This window comes from Jaculus jaculus, chromosome 8, assembly GCF_020740685.1.
Source record: "Jaculus jaculus isolate mJacJac1 chromosome 8, mJacJac1.mat.Y.cur, whole genome shotgun sequence".
Classification (NCBI taxonomy): Eukaryota; Metazoa; Chordata; class Mammalia; order Rodentia; family Dipodidae; genus Jaculus; species Jaculus jaculus.
In genome coordinates, this window is record NC_059109.1 from 121593353 (window position 1) to 121616302 (window position 22950).

At 42.6% G+C, this 22950-nt stretch overlaps 1 protein-coding gene across 3 annotated transcripts in view; it reads right to left on the bottom strand.

The window, feature by feature from the left end:
- The window catches only part of Chd6 (chromodomain helicase DNA binding protein 6), a 199330-nt gene that overhangs the window by 76970 nt on the left and 99410 nt on the right, over positions 1-22950 (bottom strand). For all 3 annotated transcript variants that reach the window (XM_045156931.1, XM_045156929.1, XM_045156930.1), the window contains exons 7-16: positions 22705-22763; positions 21427-21544; positions 18185-18271; positions 17857-17991; positions 14258-14379; positions 11972-12215; positions 9739-9915; positions 9082-9225; positions 5738-5993; positions 4661-4871 (exon numbers count right to left, since the gene is read on the bottom strand). In XM_045156931.1, the coding sequence (XP_045012866.1) occupies positions 4661-4871; positions 5738-5993; positions 9082-9225; positions 9739-9915; positions 11972-12215; positions 14258-14379; positions 17857-17991; positions 18185-18271; positions 21427-21544; positions 22705-22763 (1553 nt within the window). The remainder of the gene's footprint in view (positions 1-4660; positions 4872-5737; positions 5994-9081; positions 9226-9738; positions 9916-11971; positions 12216-14257; positions 14380-17856; positions 17992-18184; positions 18272-21426; positions 21545-22704; positions 22764-22950) is intronic.

Genomic DNA, 22950 nt, shown 5'->3' on the forward strand with positions numbered 1-22950 from the left:
AGAAAACAAAATAAAACAAAAACAACAACAACAGAAAAGACAAACTCACGAAAAAAATTGCCAGAACTAAAGGAGCTTAGAATCCAAGTGGGAGCAATCTACTAAACACCCAGGGTGAATATGACAAGGTGGTTGATTGTAAAATTTCATAGGGTTGGGGACAAAGAGAATTTATCAGTTTCTAAGGGTAGGCTACAACTATTTAGACAATGTCTTAAAATGCTCTGTCATTCCTTAGAAGCTCCTAGAAGAGGGACTCACATTCAGTCCCCATGAGATGAGTCAAGAGGGAAGGAAAGAAATTGGGCAGAAGGATGCATGGAAGCAGCCTGCACATTTCTGTGCACTAGGTGGCAAGAGGAAAAGGCTAGAGGAGAGCAGGTTAAAAGGCTCCAGGAGATGTGGCCCAAGACACTGGTAGACAGAAACACAAGAGGAGATTTAAACAACCAAGGTTCAGTTTACAGCTTAATTATTGGCATTACAGAAAAAAAGCAAATAGGTGCTAGGGAGCTGGCTCAGCAGCAGAGATGCTTGCCTGCCCTGGGTCTGATTCCTCAATACCCAGGTAAAGCCCAATGTAGAAAGTGGCACATGCACCTGGAGTTCATTTACAGCGGCTGAAGGCCCTGGTGCACCCATATTCTCTGTCTTCTAAATAAATAAAATGTAACTTTAAAAAAAATCAAACAAACAAAAAGTTTTAACTTTGGAGAAAATAAAACTTGTACAAGAAATAAAAAGTAGGGGCTGGAGAGATGGCTTAGTGGTTAAGCGCTTGCCTGTGAAGCCTAAGTTCCCCAGTTCAAGGCTCAATTCCCCAGGACCCAGATTAGCCAGATGCACAAGGGGGCGCTAGCGTCTGGAGTTTGCAGTGGCTGGAAGCCCTGGCGCGTCCATTCTCTCTCTCTCTGCATCTTTCTCTCTCTGTCGCTCTCAAATAAATAAGAATTAACAAAAAAATTTTTAAAAAAAGAAATAAAAAGTAAATAGCATACTATGCACTTCAGGTGTAATTTTAAAATAAATTGAGGAGGCTGTACACAATGGTGGCAATGAAACACCTTCCACCGTGAAAACAGGTTGTTCATAAATCTGGAAGCCGTAACTCATGATGGTATACAGGAAGAATTGCAACTCCCAAAATCACAGCGTAAAGAGTTGAAAGCAATTGTTTCTGGAGTGTAGAAAACTGAGGGGAGTGGAGTATAAATTTTGAATTTAATGTTTTCAGAAGTCTAGCAGAATGATTGCTTGTCATAAGTTATGTGTATGTATAACTATAATGAAAATTAAAACTAAATTACAAAAGTAGTGCTAAAATAAAAACTACACCCTGCTGCAGTCGGGTGAAAGAGCAATTAAAGAGCAAGAAGAGGGCTGGAGAGATGGTTCAGTGGCTTAGGCACTTGCCTGCAAAGCCTAAGGACCCATGTTTGATTTCCCAGTACTCACATAAGCCAGACGCACAAGGTACTATATATGTTTGTAGTTTGTTTGCAGTGGCTAGAGTCCTTGGCATACCCATTCTCTATCTGCCTTCCCTCTCTCAAATAATAATGATGATGATGATGATGATGATAGGGGTGGGTGTGGTAACACACACCTTTAATCCTAGCACTAGGGTGGTAGAGGTAGGAGGATTTCCTTGAGTTCAAGGCCACCTTGAAACTACATAGTGAATTCCAGGTCAGCCTGGGCTAGAGTGAGACCCTACCTCAAAAAACCAGAAAAAGAAAAACACAACAAAAGAAATCACTTCAGAATATTTACATGATCTCGCATCTGAAGTGAGAAGAACTTAGAAACATATTAATTCCAGCAGTCAAGTTTAAAATTAAGCAGAAATAAAGGTTTAAACAAAGTTTTAAAGACAAAGATCTGGCTTATAAAATATAGTATGTCATAAAATAAACAAACAAAACCCCATCTACACATGCAAGGTTAAAAGATGAAACACTGGGGAAAGTGCAACACATTAAGTAAAAGATGTTCATAAAGTAATCAAAGTGAACTAGCAAGAGAAAAAGAAGAAAAACACAAAAGCAATCTCCAAGAGCACTCTCAATAGCTAATGTAAAAACATCCACCCCTCACTACTAACTGGAAATACAGATTAAAGTTAAAAACCATAATTCTGATTTACTAAATCAGCAAAGATTAAGAAACAGGTGCTGAATGGAATTTGGTAAAACGAAAGCATTCTCACGTGGAACTGAAGACACAGGAGATACAACCCTTCCTGCCAGAGTGACTAGAAGACACTCTGGAACATGCAGAGGACTGGCAAAGGGATTGCCTCACAGAAGCTATTAAAACACTAAAAAAACCTGGAAATTCCCTATAAAAATAACATGCAGATCATCAACATTTTGTTGTAGAAAACAATAAAGAAAAAAATCAGAATACAGTAAATCGAAAGTGAATTCTGAAATAGAATGTCAGAGAATTCAGAAATTCAATGCACAGTAAAACAAATGCACACAGATGAATGACAAAAACAAAACAAAACAAAACAAAAAAAACAACAAAAGGTCAACGTTCACACATGAAAGGTCGTGTCTAGGCTGTGGGCACACATTTCCACATTTTCAAGAGAAACTATTAAGTTGCAATGAGTGATAATGAAAATAAAACCCCAGCATACACGGGAGCCTAGTAGATACCTGCACTTACCACGTCTGTTACTACACTGATACTCATTTTGGAGGGTTCTTTTAAACCACACAGTGATCTACGTTTTGACAGGTACTTGTAAGGAGCAAGTCCTCTGGCAAGGAGTACCTAATCTATAGTGAGTTCACCAGCTACCAAACTACCTTACCCATGCTGGTTTATTTCTTGCATTTTCCTCCAAGAAAATAACAATAATTCTTTACATGTAAATTTCTACTAATGAGTACTAAAAAATCCATTTATTGTCTAGTTGGATTTTGGAGATATATATAATATTAAATGTCAGCATATTCACAGTTAAATCTGCCATTTGCTGTAGTCCTTTTTCTATGAAGTACATGTAATTTATCAGGGCATAAACAATCTTAAAAGACACAACCATCTATCTGATAAGGCACCTAAAATTTGCTACAATTTTACTAGTTGGAGGATTTTATTTAAGCACAGCAGTGCCTAGGCTTCTAATTTCTGTGATCCTGAGAAGTGTTCTATAATTAAAAATCAATTCTTGGGCTGGAGGAATGGCTTAGCATTTAAGGTGCATGCCTGCAAAGCCAAAGGACCCAGGTTAGATTCCCAAACTCATGTAAGCCAGATGTACCAAGTGGCACATGCGTATGGAGTTCATTTGCAGCAGCTGTAGGCCCTGGAGTGCCCATTCTGTCTTTCTCTCAAATAAATAAGAGTTAAAAAAAAATTGATTCTTAGAAACCCACTATCATCCTCAGGTTGCTGGTGTATCTATGAAAGAAAGTCTAAGGAATGTATAATATGTGATATAACCAATGTGGTTCCCACACAGCAGCCAAACAACTCTCTTAACACTAGACTTCCAACCTGCTCAAATAAAAAGTCAGGTTCAAAGAACCAAGAATTATGAACAAAGAAATGAATTGGGGTGCCACAGCAAGTGTTCTAAAATTCTACAGTGCTTGCTGAGAAAGGACATGAAATCCTTTCTCCAAGTTGTCAGGCCTAAGTCGTTTGAGAAACAGGTAGAGATGACTTCCAGGATGTATTCTGACCACAACTAAACAAGAAAGTATTGATATATTTATTAGTCTTTTAGTCTATTCTAATGCCATTTCAATTAGAGTCTTCCAGCTAAAGTACCTAGAAACATACACTTGGGATGTTTTTCCATATTATAGGCCAGAACATGAAATTCACTCGTAACAATTAAACTTGAGACTGCTTGACACTAAAATTAACTGTGGACCCTTTCCTCCTTTCTGAATGCTCTGTTGTTGCTCAAGCATAATGTCTGAATGGATCAGCAGCGGCGAGAGTGGGTGATGGTGGCAGAGACAGTGATCAATCAAAACCCAGCCAAGCAGAAATCCAGAGGCTGCAGAATACTCAGCATTAAATCAGACTGCCATCACACCTACCACGGCTCAGAGAACATGGTAGAAGAGGGGGCAGAGCTATCCTAAGAGCCACAGAGGGGGTAGGAATACCTAAGGCATGGTCCCTCCACTACCCAATAGGGACTGACTAGGCCTTCATGACCCCACAGTGAATCCCCTAACTCCACTGAGGAGGGCCCAAGGAAAATGGGACCAGGGGCAAGAAGATAAAAAGTATAATCCGTTAAAATATTATATGTATACATATAGTTTTTGTTGTTTTGCTTTTTTGAGACAGGGTGTCACTCTAGCTTAGGCTGACCTGGAATTCACTGTGTAGTCTCAGGGTGGCCTCAAACTCATGGTGATCCTCCTACCTCTGCCTCCCGAGTGCTGGGATTAAAGGCGTGTGCCACCATGACCGGCTACATAAATTATTTTTCTTTTTTTGGTTTTCCAAGGTAGGGTCTCACTCTGGCCTAGGCTGACCTGGAATTCACTATCGAGTCATCTCAAGGTGGTCTTGAACTCACAGCGATCCTCCTACCTCTGCCTCCCGAGTGCTGGGATTAAAGGCGTGCGCCGCCACACCTGGCCCTAGCTACGGACGTTTTGGAGCTTTGCTCCTGTCTCACCTCCTCTGGATGAGGTAATCCTCGAGGATGTCGAGGCAGCGGACCATCTGAGAGAAGACGAGCACTTTGTGGCCGCCTGCGATCAGCTTAGGGAGCAGCTTGTCAATCAGCACCAGCTTGCCTGCCGCCTGGATCATGGCCTGCAGCTGAAAGTCAGAGGCGTCAGAGCTGTGGGTTTTCCGGAAGTCTTCCAGAATTTTTTCCTCTGCCCCTGAAAAGCAACGGAACAAAGCTATTCTACGAGCAAAAAACAAGTTGAAAGGCTGCTCTGTTTGACAGATTCTGGGAAAAATAAGCAAATTCTTAGGCACTGGATCAGCAGCCAGGCAAAAAGATATAGGATTTGTTTCTGGTGTGAACCCTCAGTGGCCAGCTTGCTGTAACAGGAGGAATTATCTTTCTTGGCACTTTGTTTTCCTGGGAATTCTCTCCAGGAAAATGAGAGGACTCAGACATCAAATCCTCAATCTACTCATCAGAAATCCTCCCAGAAACTTGGCCAATAATAATAATAATAATAATAAGAAGAAGAAGAAGAAGAAGTAAAAATAAGACTTCTTGTCATCACAAGACTAGCAATAAGAGAATCTAAGTCACACTTCGATATCCCACTTCCTTACAAAATTTTGTTAAAAAAAAAAAAATCGCTCATCTTCTCCAATTCATAGGCCGACTGAATATATCTGCAGAGAGCTTTAATCTCACTGCAGTGTTATCATTTATTTAGAGAAGTTACACACTTCTCTGTCCCCAAGTAGCAAGTATGGGTGAAGTGACATTGTGAGTCAGTAAGGGCAGTAAACTGCTGAGTGATGCCCACCTTCTGCCAGGAAGGCCTACATTAAACCCTGCAGAACCAAAAAATTGGTATAGTTAGTTCCAAATTTTCAACTCTGGATTTCTTAGCTATATTACTCAGGCAAAACCCATCAACCTCTCTGAGCCTTGGTTTCATCTGTGTAGAAAGGTGAAAATATAAATGTTCCAGCACAGGAGAATGGAAGGCATCCCATCTTGGATTACCCATAAACCTCCGACAGAGGTGCGTGCCAGTTCCAAGGTACTGCTCTGACTCACCATTGATCAGGTAGGGATGGTTGCAGCACTTTCTCAGCTCCATCATGGTGTTGATGAGGTTGGGCATGTTGTGCTGATTTGCCCCCTTGGTCAAGAAGGAAAAGTTCTTCTCCAGGATGGCACGGTAGTACTTCTTCTGGATGTTGGTCAGTTCCACTTCAATGATCGTCTCCTGTTTGGGAGCAAGGTTCTTCTCCACGTCATCCTTCAGGCGTCGGAGCATCATCGGCTTTAGGATAGACTGCAGTTTCTTTACCTGTTCAGGAAAATGACAGTTTACTTGCTCAGATCTTGACTGAATGATCGCTAGGGCATCCCAACATTCACTCTAACCTCTTCAATGTCATCACAGTACTTTGGAACTCAACTACGAGAGCATGGATTGATCCCTGAAAACAAGGAGCTTACAATCATACTGAAAATGCACCAAAAAAAAAAAAAACAACGAATTGGTTTTAATTCACAAATTATTAAGAACCTGTGTGGCAATCTCACAAGATAGATAGAAAGTAGGCGTTGGAAAGATGGCTCAGCAGTTAGGGTACTTGCCTGCAAAGCCTAATGACCAGGGTTTGACTCTCCAATACTCAGGTAAAGCCAGATGCACAAAGTGACACATGCATCTGGAGTTTGTTTTCAGTGGCTAGAGGCCCTGGTGTGCCACTCTCTCCCTCCCTCCCTGTCTCTGTATCTTTCTGCTTGCAAATAACTACATAAAATACTGAAGGGTAGAAAGACTCTTATTCTTTAGGCTGTAGGAAAGAAACCGCTCTTCACACATGCACAGTAAAGGATATTTTGAGTCTTGTTAGATCCAAAGGGAACACTTAGATGCTGACAGAGCAGAGTAAGAAGTAGAGGCAATCTGGAAATAGAGTCATCCTGTGCCTTCTAAATAACAGCAATAGCATGTGTGTTTGGGAGTCGAAAGAATTAATGCTGTCTAGTGACATCTCCCATTTCATTATGGGAGCTGTCGCATTAGGGCTACTTCACGCCTGAAGTGTTCTTTGCTGTGATCTGACTCTACTTCTAACAGCCCATGCCTGGACAGAGACCTCCACACACTTGACTGCACCAGCAAGGGGACCCGCTCCTCCTTCCAGGAAGATGACGGCAGGGTAAGTGCTTCAAATCTACTCAAAAGCACCTGAGCTCTTCTAGGTCTGGAGCAGGTTACCAGTAAGATTAACACTAACGGGAAGATAAAAGCACACATGAAAGTATAAAACACATTTTTAACCCAGAAAAAAACTATTTGAAATTTTTCAAAGAGGTAGAATCTGTGGTAGCGATGCTTCCTGAAGAAGTACGGCATCACTCACAGAGGGACTGAGGAGAGATCCTGACTGGAGCAGGTTTCAGACAATGAGTATACGACACACTGAAAATACTCTCTAGAGCTTTTATTGACTGTGTTTTATAATAAAGACGATTCATAGAAGCGGGTTAGACATGGGGACAGGCTGCTGGGCTTGAGAAATGTTCATCAAAGAACACAAAATTTTAGTCAGAGGAAACAAACTCAGGAGAGCTATTATACGACACTGTGATCAAAGTTAATAACAAATAACAAAGCGTTGTACTCATGAAGACTGCTGACAGTGGGCGGACTGCTCTCTTCACAAAAGTTATTAAGTGAAGTAATACATCAGTTAACTAGTCTGCCTTAGCTACTCTACCATATCAACAGGTTTCACATCAGGTTGTGCACAAAAAAAAAAAACACATACAAAGTTTTTCATTAAAAAGATGTATATATATTTTAAAAATTACAAAAAATAAGACATTTGATGTCCTTTTTTTTTTCTCTAACAAACCCCAATCTTAAACATAATTCTTTTATTAGATCTTGATTTTGCCATTCAAAGGCACTTAGGAATGTAGTTGCCCAAATGAGAAAGGAATTACTATGCAACAATCCAAAGAGAAAAGATGCAGCTAGCTACTTGTTAAAGATAGGGACAAATTTTAATCTGCCACATGCTGGGCTCAGCTTTTGCCCTTCACTGGGTTCATACCTGAATCACTTAGAGTATACTATATGCCAGACACTGTGCTGGTCAATACAACAAACACAACTTTGGAGAAGATGTGGGCCTTGTCCTCAAGGAGATCATTGTCTAGGAAGAAGAAAAAATGCATACCACAAATTAAGTGCAATGGGGGAAGAGGATGCATTTCTAATGGTCCAAAATTAGGGAGGGCTGGAGCTGGCTTTTGAAGAGTCAACAGAGTGCAAATGCAGAGGAGAGGGTTCTATCTTGAGTATCCAGTCTTCCAAGTCAGACTTGCATCACAAGCAGAAAGCCACAGATAGTTCCCAAGTTACCTACTCCAACCCACTTTCACATCATTGTCAGATTAATTTAGCAGAATTGTCAGTCCTATAATAGAAGCCTTGTATGACTTCTCTAGTACCTACTAATTCTTCAACCTGCCCTTCAAGGGTTTCCCCACAATACAACCATAAACCTCTCTGGCCTCACACATTTCCTAATTCAGACACCCTGTTTTCAATTCAACTAGATGATTCTTCATTATTGAATAACCTTCTCTATTTATGTTCTCATGTTTTCCCTATGCAAAGTAGTCACTTCTCTCTTGACCTGTTGAAAACTTACTCATCCCACAAATTACATTCTTAAATTGTATCTTCACCTTGGAGTCTTTCTTGATTCTTAAAGAGAGGTAAACTTTCTTTTAAAGTCCTCAGCTCTGTTATTTGTGAGTTTTTTTTTTTGGGGGGGTGACATTTACATTTGTATGGTTTTTAACTTTAAACTTGTCTATAATTTCTAGTAAGATTTATACTGGTCTGAATTAGTCCAACAAACTATACTTGCACTAGATCTTCAAATACTGAGGAAATTCAAATGATCCAGACAAAGGTGGATTATCAATTACTCCAGGGGAATGCCTGAATTCTTTTCCTCACTACCTACTATGTTGTAATAAAGAAGATGGGCCTGGGAACATGTTGATTATGTAGGAGGAAAGGATGAAGGAATGAGGGAAGCAGAAGAGACACCATGTTCCTGAGGCCAGAGCTACAAGCACAGTCACTGCATTTCCAAGTGAGCTCAGTAAAGCAGGAGACCCTGATATGCCAACAGAAGACATTTTGGAAATAAGACTCACCCATCCTTTCCTGCAATAAGAACTGTTAATAATCATATGTCTCTCCTCAATGTAAACAAGCAATGCACAAAATAAATAAAAGGAGGTAACATTCATTTTGCCACACATGTGGCAACTCGCTAAATCCTGTCCCCATAATGACTTGCACTTTCTTGGACCCCAAGGTAACCATTGTCTCCTCAATCCTTCAGGCCCCTAATTACCTGTTCCTCTGTTTTCAGATCTCCAAACTCCTCCAGGAACGCAGTCTCTGAAGGAAACTGGGATGGCTCCAGAAAATTGAGCAAACTGAAGAGCTCTTCCACAGAGTTCTGCAAGGGTGTTCCGGTGAGCAGCACTTTATGTTCCTGCACAAATTAAAAGCACACAATCATGGTCTGGGCAACCAAAAGGGCGCATTTTAGAGGGGAAAATTAAGCCAAGGCATTCTGTACAGTATTTGAGCCAATTCAATGTTATTTTAGTGAAAAGACAGGGGCCAACACTTCCTAGGAACACAGTCATCAACAGGGCAAGTGTCCTTTGTCATCACTGATTCTAGCAGCAGCCTCATGCTAACCACAGCAACCATTCATTTATTCATGCAAAAGCATGTGCGCCTACCCACCACATGCTAGGCACTGTCCCAAAATAGCAGTCAGTGTTAAAAGAATGTAATTTTTGGTTTCAGTTCATTCAGGGACCCAGAAACAAATGGAAACACTGCATTTCCAGGTGACAAATTTCATGGTGTTCCAGTATCTCCTTAGTCCCTCTGGGAATTAATCTGTGGCAAGGACAGATAGAATGACCATGAACTGACTGCTCCCTCTACCCAGAGGAAAAGGAAGCTGTATCTACTTCAGGCTGGGAAGCCTCACCAGGGCCATGAGCTTTAGCCCCTCCAGAAGTTTGCAGTTCCTATTCTTCAATCGGTGGGCTTCGTCAATTATCACACAGCTCCAGTGAATCTTCTTCAGCTCTGGACAATCTGCCAGGATCATCTCAAATGTGGTGATGACGACATGGAACTTGAACACTCCTGAAAGAGGGTTTCCCTGAGGATGACAAAGGCAGACCTTCACACCATGGCTACTGGACTCTGCTAATAGGTGACCACCGGGGTTAGGGAAGGCAGCACTATTTAATACTAGGCAAGAGGCCAACATGCATTACTGTAATGTAATCAGCTTTTGAGACAGAGACCTCACAACATCAAAGAGCAAATCAGAGAGCAAGTGTCCTTCATGGATGAGAAAAATGAACTTCATGGGAGGAACAGCAAGGGAACATTTCATTTCTTTCCTTTTTTCTAACTAGGGTTTCACTCTAGCCCAGGCTGACCTGGAATTCACTATGTAGTCTCAGGGAGGCCTCTTAACTCATGGCAATTCTCTTACCTCTGCCTCCCGAGTACTGGGATTAAAGACATGCGCCACCACACCACGCACATTTCATTTCTTGATGGCAATAAGGGATGTCACATGGAGGTGACTCCTGTACCATCCCTAACTTGGAGTCAGCCAAAATTCCATATGGCTTGACTACTCATGGAAACTTACTACTTTCCAGACTCGGCCAACTTGACCTTCTATCTCAAGTTCTAGCTCAGATTCAAAGTAATGGTCTTGGGGCTGGGGAAGATGGCTCAGTAGTTAAAGTGCTTGCTTGTAAGGCCAGGTGGTCCGAGTTCAAGTCCCAGTAACCAGGTAAAGCCAGATGCACAAGGTGGTCTATGCATCTGGAGTTTGTATTCAGTGGCAAGAAGCCCTGGCATGCATATTTTCATTCTTTCTGTTTGTAAATAAATAAAAATATCAAAGTAATGATCTTAATGCACTGGGAGCCAACTGCTGCTGGGTAGGGCACATCCTTGTTCCTTAGCCTATCTTGATGCTGCCATTGCATTTCAAGAACACAGCTGCATCACATTAGAGCATATCTAAAAGTCTTTCTAGGACTGGAGAGATGGCTTAGTGGTTAAATGTCTGCCTGTGAAGCCTAACGACCCCGGTTTGAGGCTCGATTTCCCAGTACACGCGCGTAAGCCAGACGTACAAGGTGGCACATGAGTCTGGAATTTGTTTGCAGTAGCTGGAGGCCCTGGTGTGCCCTCCCTCCCTCCCTCTTTCTCTCTCTCTCTCTCTGCCTCTTTCTCTGTCTGTTACATTCAAATAAATAAATAATAAAATTTCTATCTAGCATCTCCTATTGTGTATGAAACCCTTCACTTTTCTAATTATAGAATCATTTAATTTTTACTTTGCTTAATTAGGAAAGCCAGTGACCAGAACAAGCACTTATCATACTCAGTAAATTGACTGCATAATAATAAAAACTTAGAAAACTGGGATGGAGAGATGGCTTTGTGGTTAAAGCAACTTGCTGGCAAATCCAAAGGACCCAGGTTCGATTCTCTAGTACCCAAGTAAGCCAGATGCACAAGGTGGTACATGTATCTGGATTTCACCTGCAGTGGCTAGAGGCCCTAGTGCACCCATTCTCTCTGTCTCTAATAAATACATGCTTAAAAAAAAACTTAGAAAACAAAACTTCAGATTGCTTTTAGCAGTCTCAAAGTCATCTTTATCTTTCCCTCTATAACATACTCACTTCTTCTCCAAATGCCCTGGCTAGAAATCTGTCCACCACATACTAACTCTCATTTCCTTCACTGACTACACAACAGTTTAGATTAAAATCTTCTGCACATGCAAACAATTTCATAATCCAAACTTTCACTGTCCTAAAAAAGACTTCTGGTGGCACACGCTTCTAATCCCAGCACCCTGGAGGCAGAGGTAGGAGGTTGCTGTGAATTTGATGCCAGCCTGAGACTACACAGTGAATTCCAGGACAGCCTGGGCTAGCATGAGACCCTACCTTGAAAAACCAAAAGAGGACAAAAGACCTCTGACATAGCTCAGAGGGATAATAAAGCAAGTTCTGCAATTTGGCATTTTTTTTTTTACATAAATAAATAAATAATGAAATAAAATAAAAGGAAGTGGGAAAAGTGAGTCTCGGAACACACAACTCTACAAGTAAGCAAATAGTGACCTATAGGGCGTCATCACATAGGCCTTGGGTCTTTGGCATTCGAGTGAGGCTCACCTGGGCGTCTCTGTACACCATTTCATACTGCTGGATCATCTGCCTGCTGATCTGGCTGCCGTGGTATACGATGGCATTCATCTCTGTCCATGTCCGAAACTCCCGCTCCCAGTTAGTGATGGTGGAAAGGGGGGCAATAATGAGGAAAGGGCCATGGATCCCCCTAAGGAATATTTCTGAAAGGAATGTGATGGACTGGATGGTTTTCCCTAGGCCCATCTCATCAGCCAAAATGCAGTTTTTTCTGTAGAGGGCAAGAAATACAGGTAATCCATTACCAACAAAGGACAGTGGTGATTAGTTGTAACTAAACACTTAAGACTGCAAAGTTAGATGAGGCTTTCAAATTCTGCAGAGATGAATCGGAGGCATGCTTTATACTTGCTCATACCTTGCCTAGGTCTAAGATGGGCGGGCCTATGCCAACTTGGAAGAAAATACATGAAATAAGTCTATTAATAAAGATATAAACAAAAATACTAAGAAATCAAAACAAAATAAAGATGAGTAAAAGCTTCAATCTTAAGCTATATTTAAAAATTCTTTAATTCTTTTAAAATTGATCAAGTTAGCGTACAAAATAATGCGTTTCGTTATGACATTTTCACATACGTATGCAATCATCTAGATTTCACATATACATCATTATTCTTTGTTCACTCTTGCTTCCAACCATCTTCTTGTGCTGGCTCCCTTCCTCCCTTTAAATAGTACTCTTTTAGCCGGGCGTGGTGGCGCACACCTTTAATCCCAGCACTCGGGAGGCAGAGGTAGCAGGACCACTGTGAGTCTGAGGTCACCCTGAGACTACATAGTGAATTCCAAGTTAGCTGGAGCTAGAGTGAAACCTTACCTCAAAAAGCCAATACTAATACTAATACTACTAATAATAAAAATCCTCCTCTTTTTATGCTTTCATGTCACATATATTCTGCTATCCTCTCTTGTTCCCTCTCCCTTTAGATCGTTCTCTCTTTTCATAGTTCCTTTTCTACCTTTCTGCTTTCATATCCCTGCCCCCCAACACGCACAGAGAATGGAGTCTACACATGAGAGAAACATGTGCTATTTGTCTTTCAGTGTGTGACTAAGCCAGTTTTACCACCTGCAAATTTCCTAGATGTCAAGATAATACAAAGGTGGCAGGTTATGGGATTCTCATTGTCTATCCTCTGTATGTCTTTGGAGGAAAAAAATTTAATAAATTCCTGATCATTAAAAAGTGAAAAACATTGGCTTTTTTGATGATCTAGAAGACAAGCAGATCACACAGGAGCAGTGGCCCTGAAAGAGATGTGGCCACCTACTGGTCTCACTCACTCACGATTCTGATGGGCAACCTGAACCTAGACCACTTGGATCATCTATGCTCTGAGTTACCCCTGTAAGTGGCAGAGACTATGCTAGAACATTAGGTCTCCAGAATTCTTTCTATGTGTGCTTGGTATTATTATTGCTGTCTTAAACTCATACATGGGAGCTGGAGAGATGGCTTAGCAGTTAAGGTGCTTGTCTGCAAAGCCAAAGGACCCAGGTTCGATTCCCCAGATACCATTTTAGCCATATGCACAAGATGGTGCATGTATTTGGAGTTCATTTACAGTGGCTATAGGCCCTGGTGTGCCCATTTTCTCCCTCTCCTCTCCCCCTTTCTCTCTCTCAAATAAATAAATATTAAAAAAAAACTTACATAGGACATAATTGCAAATGTTAAAAAAAAATCTTAACCTATCTTTCTCAAGTTTTGTTTGGTTTAGCTGGATTCCAAGAGGAACCAGAACACAAAGAATTCAAACTGAGCATTACTACACAAACCCAGTACAAGTGACAGGGAGGGTCTAGAATCCAGAGATTCCCTGTACAGCCGTGTGTGTGTGTGTGTGTGTGTGTGTGTGCGCGCGCGCGTGTGTGTGTTGGGAGATACAAGGTCAGGCATGGTGGCGCATACCTATAACCCAGCACTCAGAGGTGGAAGTAGTGATTCAGTTATTCTCGGCCACATGCTAAGTTCCCGGCCAGCCTGGGCTACCTGAGAGCCTATCTCAAAGACAAAGACCAAGCAAACAAGCGCCTCAGCGATCCTGTTGATTAGGCTGCCCCTTCCAGTAAGGCACAGTGATATCTAAAGCTCATTTTTCCTTTAGGCTCAAGAAACAACTGACATAAAAATAGTCTTGGAACCCAAATTGGAGCCAGTGTTGTTCTCTCATCATTCTGCTAAGGCCACTCTAGGCCCAGGCCACAGGAGAATTCCAACTGCAAACATGGGCTGGTTTGGGCCCTCACCTGTTATACCAGTTGAAAAGAAGCCAGTTCATCCCCTCCAGCTGGTACTCCCGGAGCTGGTTACTATTCTTGTACTCGCGAGACTTCTCAAGTTTCTGCCAGGAGTCTGAAGCAGGCCGCTCCTAGGTAGGGGCAGAGGGCACAGTAAACACGGGAAGGTATCAGGAATAGAACAGACTGAGGATGAGCAACCAGGTGAGAGTTGGGCTGGGAGAATGCATACGAATTCTGATTACTACCAGACTTTGGAGTGAAACTCTCTCTCACACTGGATTGTTCTGTATTAGAGCACATTTCACAACTAGCCTAGTGAGTATTTCTCCATTCACATATGCGCTCTCTCTCTCTCTCTGTCTTCCCCCCCCCCGGGGGGGGGAGCAGGGCCTGTGCCTTTTTTTAAAATTGCATCTCACTTAAGAATCAATGTATATAGCACATGCTTAATGAAAGACTGAGAAATTATCAACAGAAGACAGTATATGTAGGAGAGTGCTAAAAAGGGATTTAATCTGTCATATACATCCAGGTATGCATTTTAAGGTATTAGAAAGCTTCGTTTGCCAAGAAACAAAAACAAAGCATGGTTTAATGATGAGTCTGACAAGTCTCACCCTTTTTTTTTTTGGTTTTTTGAGGTAGGGTCTCACTCTGGTCCAGGCTGACCTGGAATTAACTCTGTCATCTCAGGGTGGCCTTGAACTCATGGCAATCCTCCTACCTCTGCCTCCCGAGTGCTGGGATTAAAGGCGTGCGCCACCACGCCCGGCGACAAGTCTCACCTTTTAAGGAATATAAAATACTAATATTTTCATGAAAATGGTGTACTTTAGATCGGAAATTCACCATTGCAGCCTATAGCCACGTCCTTTATATATATATTTTTTCAAGGTAGGGTCTTTGCTCTAGCCCCAGCTGGCCTAGAATTCACTATGTAGTCTCAGGTTGGCCTCAAACTCACAGTGATCCTCCTACCTCTACCTCCTAAGGGCTGGAATTAAAGATATGTGCCACCATAACTGGGAGTGACAGAATGGGTGCACCAGGGCTACCAGCCTCTGCAAACACTCTTCAGATCCATGTGCCACTGTGCATCTAGCTTTACATGGGTACTAGGGAATCGAACTTGGGTTGCTAGGCCTTGCAGGCAAGTGCCTTAATCACTGAGCCATCCCTCCAGCCCTACACCCACATTCTTTAACAACTGATTCACTTTATTCTCTGAGATGGCTACACCTTCACAAGGCTCTGATCCCCATTTTTGTCTCCTTTTAACTGTTGATACCCCATGTGCAAATAATCCAGAATCAGGAAGAAACAATAGGTCTACCTCAAAACCCTATGCCTTCTCTTTGAGGTCCCAGGGATCTACAGAGAAAGGACATCCACTCCCTTTTAAGAATATTCCTGTTGATGGCCAGCAGAAGAGGAGTGTAAAAGGAAGCCCTAGAACTATGGACATGTAACTAGAACGAGACCAAGAAAAAGAGAAACCAGGGAGGAAGGGAGGACAGGAAACCAGACACCCGCACAGGGAAAGAGCAAGGGGGGGAGGGTAGGCTGCAGGGAAGGGCAGGTGGGAGGAGGACTGCATAAAACTGAAGACTAGACCAGCCAGCAAGACCCTTCCTCCTGGAAGCCAGCAGACGAGATAGAACCCCCAATTAAAGGAGATGAACAGACCAGACCAAAATGCCCAGTAAAAGGTGGAGGAAGCTTGAGTCTTAAACCACAGACTATGGCTTGTGGATCCCAGGGCCAGATGTGGGTTAACTCCCACAGCAAGCAGTTAGCCAGGGCGATCTGTGTGATTCCCAAAAGCAATGCAGGTCTTTGCCAAGCACTTGGTTACCAGACAGAGCTAAAAGGTAAGACACTATTACTGACGACACCACAGGCTGCCATCTCAGCACCCTGAGAGACAATGTAAAAACTGAGGGGAAGCTAGCTCTTGGCTGGCAAACCCTCATGGCACTGCAAAGTGCTATGGGAGCTATTGGGTGACAGGGGTCACCAACAAGCATGAATAAGCAGGAGACCCTGCAAGCCACGCAACCTACCAGCTAGACAGGAACTCCACGCATGTGCAATAGCGGCGCACAGCCTTTGTGGGTAACCAACTGCCCTCCAACAAGACAAGAGGCCTGCTCAGTGGGAGAGAACTCCTAACTGGCACTGGGAACCAAGTGAGCACTCCGTGGTTAGGAAACTCACAACACCCAGAGAGAAGCCCTGTGCTCCCTTTACAAGTGGAGTGGGTAGCTTCAGCAAGATGTCTCTCAAACTCTTAGACACATCCCTTTTAACAAAAGCTGCTCCCACCCTTGGCCACAGAATCTATTGTATTTTATAGACGGCAGAGAATACTGGGGAGATCCAAGACCCATGCACCTAACAAGATGTGCCACCTGTACCACACTGACAGGGGTGCAGAAGAAACTGTGGAGGAAGTAGAAAAATGAGTATTGCTCCCAATGCTAGACTGACAACCACACCCAGGAAAATAGCAACAAACGCTGTGGCGAACCAAAACACATCATAACAGAAATATAGAGGCGTCAACACCAACCAATAACACACTTGCCAAGGCTCAGGGACTGCTGCAGGAGAAGGGGTGCGAAATTGTAAAAGCCACAGGTGGGTAGAAACAACCTGAGGCATAGCTTCCCACAGAGACAGAGACCCAGATTACCCCGCAGTAACTAGTAACTATTGAGGAGGGCCCTCAGAGAAACAGGTAGAGAGGGGACATACTACAACCTGTGTTAAAAAAAATAAGGGGGGCTGGAGAGATGGCTTAGTGGTTAAGGTACATGCCTAGGAAGCCTAAGGACCCAGGCTCGATTCTCCAGGTCCCACGTAAGCCAGATGCACATGGTGGCACATGTGTCTAGAGTTTGTTTGCGGTTGCCAGAGGACGTAGTGTGTCCGTTCTCACTCTCTCTCTCTAATAAATAAATTAGTAAAAATAAAATCTTTATAAAAAAAGAGAAAAAATTAAATAAGTAAGTAAATAAAAGAATATCACAGTTGAGTGAAGAAAAGCTTAAAAACAAAGAACTCTGGTGGAACAAGAGATGAGGAATCTGAAGCAGGAAAAGCATCATGTGTGGAGCTCCAACATCCACTGCTGCTTACACATTCCATTTTATTGTGGATCCCAGGATAGCCGCACACCACCAAGAACTTTTTTTTTTTTTTTTTTTTTTTTTGGTTTTATCGAGGTAGGGTCTCACTCTGGCTCAGGCTGACCTGGAATTCACTATGTAGTCTCAGGGTGGCCTCGAACTCTCGGCGATCCTCCTACCTCTGCCTCCCGAGTGCTGGGATTAAAGGCGTGCGCCACCATGCCTGGCCCCACCAAGAACTCTTAAGCCCACATCTAAGCCTCTCAAATGTCACACACATCAGAGGACAAGCCAGCCTAATGCTGACCAGGATGCAGGCAGAGTCTGGGTTGGGGAGGAGAACACCTTAAATGCAGGCCCACTGGGAGACTGACAGAGGGAAAATCCACTCACGAGTCCAGTCAAATGGGCAGAATGGCCAAGCTCACAAAACTGTATGTGACAGGAGAAATGTCAGAAATATAGATACATTACCACATGCTTAATTTCAGGGAGGACTTGAAGAGATTCGAATTCTTTCACTTTTGCAGGATCCACGTCTTCCTCCAGCTCCCACGTGCTTTCTTCGTAGGGAAGGGAACACCACTTCACCAGGTAATGTGTCACCTCCTGGTGGCAAACGAGAGAACCGCGAGTTCTTCTGATTAGGTGAAGAGTTCATCATTCTCTGCCAGGTGCTAAAAACCCACCCTCTGTGACAGCACACAAATGCCACGAAACAAAGACTAGCCGTTCACAAGACAAGCAAAATGTGTGGAAAGGAGGAAGAGTGCTTTGAGAGGGGCAGAGGCAAAACGCCTACCTCGCCTGTTTCAGCATCCTTGGTGTGGGCCACCTCCAAGATGCGGTCGACTTCTATGTAGTCTGGGTTAAACAAGTCTTCATCGGGCTAATGCAGAGGACAGAAGAGTTAAGAAGTGTATGCATCTTCCCTCCCTCAAACCTAACACCTAGGGTCTTGTTTTTAGGTGACCCCCAACTCTGGGCCCTATCAGGAAACACACAGGGGGAGTTGGCTTGAGAATAAAACTCACTTTATAGGCATTTCTGTGAAAACTGTCCCCAAATTTTACTAGTCATGACTCAACTTAAGGATGCAGTATCTTTGAGGCTGTGTGTTGGTCATAACAGCAATGTGTAGAACCCAGCCCAAGGCTACCTTAGTCTTACTCTCTCTTGTTCTCCTTGTTCTCCAGGTGACATGGAATTAGTTTTTTCTACTTTTAATTTTTATTTATTGGGGGTGCAGGGAGAAAGAGGCAGAAAGAGAGAGAATGGGAATACCAGGGCCTCTAGCCACTATAAGCAAACTCCAGACACATGTGCCACCTTGTGCAATCTGCTTACGTAGATCCTAGGGAATTGAACCAGGGTCCTTTGGATTTTTGCAGGCAAATGCCTTAACCACTAAGCCATCTCTCCAACCATGGTTTTTCTTAATAGTAGGAGTCTGAAGGTAGTTTTACTAATAATGTTCTATCTCCTAATTCAGGTAGTAGTTTTACTTTGTCAAAAATATACTTAGAATTTATTTACTTATCTTTATGCATACTGCTTCAAAAAGGCTTAACTGAACATTTAAGAATATTTAATGTGTGTCTGAGGTTATGCTAAGAGCTTTCATAATTACCTTATAGACTAGGTGTTAAAATTACTTTATGCCTAAATGAGGGGTAAGTAGAAAGATGTTGGTCTAAGCCTATAAAACTGCAGCTTTATATGAGGAAGGTGCTGGAGGTCCAATGTACTATGTAGCAACAGTTAAAAAAAGAAAAAAACTAGGCTACTGTATACCTGAAATTTGCCAAGAGGGAAGAACCTATGTATTTTTATCTCAAGGAGGGGAGAGGGGAGAAAATGATAAATGTGAGATAATGGATTATGTTAAGTAGCTTAACTATGGTGATTACTTCACAATTTGCATATTCATCAAAGCATCAAGCTGTGCACTTTAAATATATACAAATTTTGTTAATTACACCTCCATAAAGCTGAGAAACAGCATCACAGTGTCATCTCAAGACAGGTATTCTGCAAGGCTGAGATGGTACTATGGGGTCCCTTCCACATGTATGAGGACACTGAATGCCACCCGGCTGCATGTGTGCTTAGGCTGGGAGAAGCCCCAGCGTTGGGCTCCAGGAGCCCAGGCTGGGATCCTTACGCCACCTGCTTTCCACCTTTGCTTTCACGCAGCCATTCAACGGTGCTCCTGCAGCCAGCCGCCCCTGGTTTTGCAAAGTCCTTCACTGGACCCTCATGCTCAGATGAACATCACAATGAAGCATGAAGAGCAGAGCTGTTCCTAATGCAGCCCAGGCAGTAACTCAACATGCAGGAAACTTGTGGGTAATGGCACGGGCAGTATCTTTCCTCCTTAGATCTGCATCTGGCAGTTTCCCTACTTCATAAAGATTCCTAAAATGTCAATGTAGGAAATAACATTTATTTCCCTATTTTGCTCATCTTAGCCTGCCAGGCAAACCTAGACTTTGGCTTGGTCATTTGTTCTTGCAGAATGAGTCTGAGAGGGAATCTAAGTTTTCAGAAGGAGCTAAATTTCAAGTTAGAAGGTCATGTTCCTATACACCCACACCATAGGTGTACTGGAAATAATGAGTATGAAGACAATCAACCCCAAACTGTTACTACTCATATCACAGCAGCATCATTTATCCAAGTCACTAATACAAATGTCAACTAGATTGAGATCAAAGTTATGAGTTGTAAAAACCCTCTCCATCACTAGTCCTTAATATTATGATGTAGTCCAATCTTCTCAAAAGCAGAGCACAGACTCTTGTTACATTATTCTTAGACACCCTTCTTAATTTCTTGTCTGTAAGCAAGGAAAGTTACTCCTGAGGGAATATGTCAGAAAGAAACACAGGACTGCCTTAGGCTGTGACATTAACTTTGGCCTTTATTTAAAAAAAAAAAAAAAGAGCTGAAGGGCAAAGTAGCAGTAATGTGTAGGAAGGGCAATGAGCAGCGATCCTGTGCTAGACCCAGAGACACCTACAGGACGAGGACGCGGGCTGTCTGCTCTGCAGGACCTCACATGTCCCAAATTGTTCACCAGAACACACAACTCTGTCATAGGTAAATCCTTCTTTAAAGTAAATGACAAAATTAGCATTTCTTGGACAATTAACGTGCGGCCTTGGGCACCTGCCGCTCTTTTGCTAGGTCTGATCTAGTTACCCTCCTGCCAAAGGTGAGCCAGTGTTCTTTCTCTACAATCTCATCAACGATGACTAATGCAGGCGTACACGTTCATGGTACAGCCTTCAATTTGCCTTTAAAAATCTTCATGCAGCTGATAAGTAAAACCTATAAAATTCCCATTTTTGTTTGCATTTCTTTGACTACTAGTAAGCTGATTTTTGAACATTTTGTTGTGACCAACTACTTCTTCCTAAATTCTGTTATTTTTTTTTCTATTTGGGTTTTTATATTTTTCTTATTGAATTATAAAAGCATCTTGTTATCATTAAAGCTATTATATTTATGTGTATAATTATGAGTATACATTGATTCCCCACTGGATAAGAATATAGGCTACACTAGACTATGCATATAAATAATTAAGGAAAATGTGCATGTACAGAGTATATACTTATAGTTCATAACTTTTAATGAACATGTTAGCAGTGTTTTCTATCATAGCCACTGCAGATTTGACACTGATGCCGGCAATCCTCCCCATTGTTCTCAGTATGATAGTTAGAAATTCTCAAACTTATATAACTATTCATTTTCTAAAGATATTAGCTCTATTTTCACATTCAAACTGAAAATGTGTTTTAGAATGTCCACTGTCTGGAGGAGGGTCCAGGATGAAAGGACAGTGTATCACTCTCTATTTATTCATATCCAGACCACGATGTGTGTGAGTTGTCAGTTAAGTCTGACGCTCACAACTTGGTTGGTAACCTCTTCATTGGCACCAACATATCTATATAGGACTTCAACTTGGACCCTTCAAGCCAGCATTTCGTGCTGCCAGAAAAGCAGCAAATGAGCCAACAAATATTGCTTCACCTCAGTAAAAATGTGCTTCATCTGGGCTTGTTTATTCCTAAACCGCTTGATCTTCTGCGCGATGCGAGGATCTTTTTCCAACTCTTCCATCGTGGCCCACTTACAGTGTAAGTAGGAACTATCCAGAGACACAAATTGTGAGATAAACAAACAGCAAACAAATGACGGAGCTTTACAGTTTCAATAAATAGGATGACCACCCACCACAGATGTAGCCAAGTGGTCTGCTGTGAAACTGTTGGAGACTGTGCTCAGAAAGGCTTTGCCTTTAAGAGCAATAAGAAACCATACCCAATAGAGTAATTACCAATAACTCATCTCTCTGCAGGCTCCACGGGAACTGGCTCACAGCAGATGGAGGAACAGATTGTCAAACATCAGTGAAAATGGACAGGTAAGAAAGAAAAGAACATACACTATAGGTTGGTGGTTTTCCCCACCCTGGGTGCACATAAGAATTGCCCAGGGAGTTGTTTCTTTCTTTATTTATTTGAGAGAGAGAGACAGAGAAAAAAATAGAGACAAAGAGTGAGTAGGGGTATGTCAGGGCCTCCTGTCACTGCAAATAGATTCCAGGTACAAGTGTCACTTTGTGCATCTGGCTGTATGGGGGTATTGGGGAATTGAAGCTGGGCCAGCAGGCTTTGTAAGCAAGTGTTTTTAACTGCTAAGCCATCTCTCCAGCTCCTACAGAAGGAGGGAGGGAGAGCGAGCGAGTGTGTGTGCGTGCGTGCGTGCGTGCGTGCGTGTGTAGGCCAAACCTCAGGTGTCATTCTTTAGGAATCTGGTCCATTTTTTTCTTTTTTCTTTCTGTTTTTTGGAGACAGGCTCTGTCATGATTTGGAGTTCACCAATGCCTAGATGAGTTGGTCAGTGGGCCCAAGATCCTCTGGTTTGTGTCTCCCCGGCACTACGATTACAGGTGCATGCCACCACACCCAGCATTTTCAATGAGGTACTGGGACAAAGGCAAGCCCTTAATGCTTGAGAAGGAAGCACTTACTGACTGAACTATCTCCCCAGGCCCGCCCACTCCGGCTTGGAGTAAGCTGGCCTTACATGGACTAAGGGGACTTGGTGATTTTTAAAAGACCTTCCAGGTGATTCTATGTGCAGCCAAAGTTAAACAGTACTACCTAAGGTGAACTTGGGTCACCTAAGACTCAAGAGTCATGCCCTAGGGAACAGTTTCTGAAAATATAGAGGACAGTAAAGAATGGAAAAGCAAGTTTTATTCATATAAAACCCAAATATATAAAGAACATTAAACAGACGTACAAATTTCTATACTTAACGTAGAAGAGCTCTAGGTCGAATGGAGGCTCCCCTGGGTGAACCTGTAACCAACAATAAGCAGTTACCAGCCACATCCCAGGCCAACTGCCCTCAGGCGCCCAAAGAAACAGGTAAAGCAATGCCTGTGCCTCATTTTAGGATGGGTTTCTGCACAGAAGTTTGACTTTCCCAGGTCTGTTCTTGACAAGCTAAGAGCTAATCCTAGCCCTATCCCTAGGTGTTCCAGAG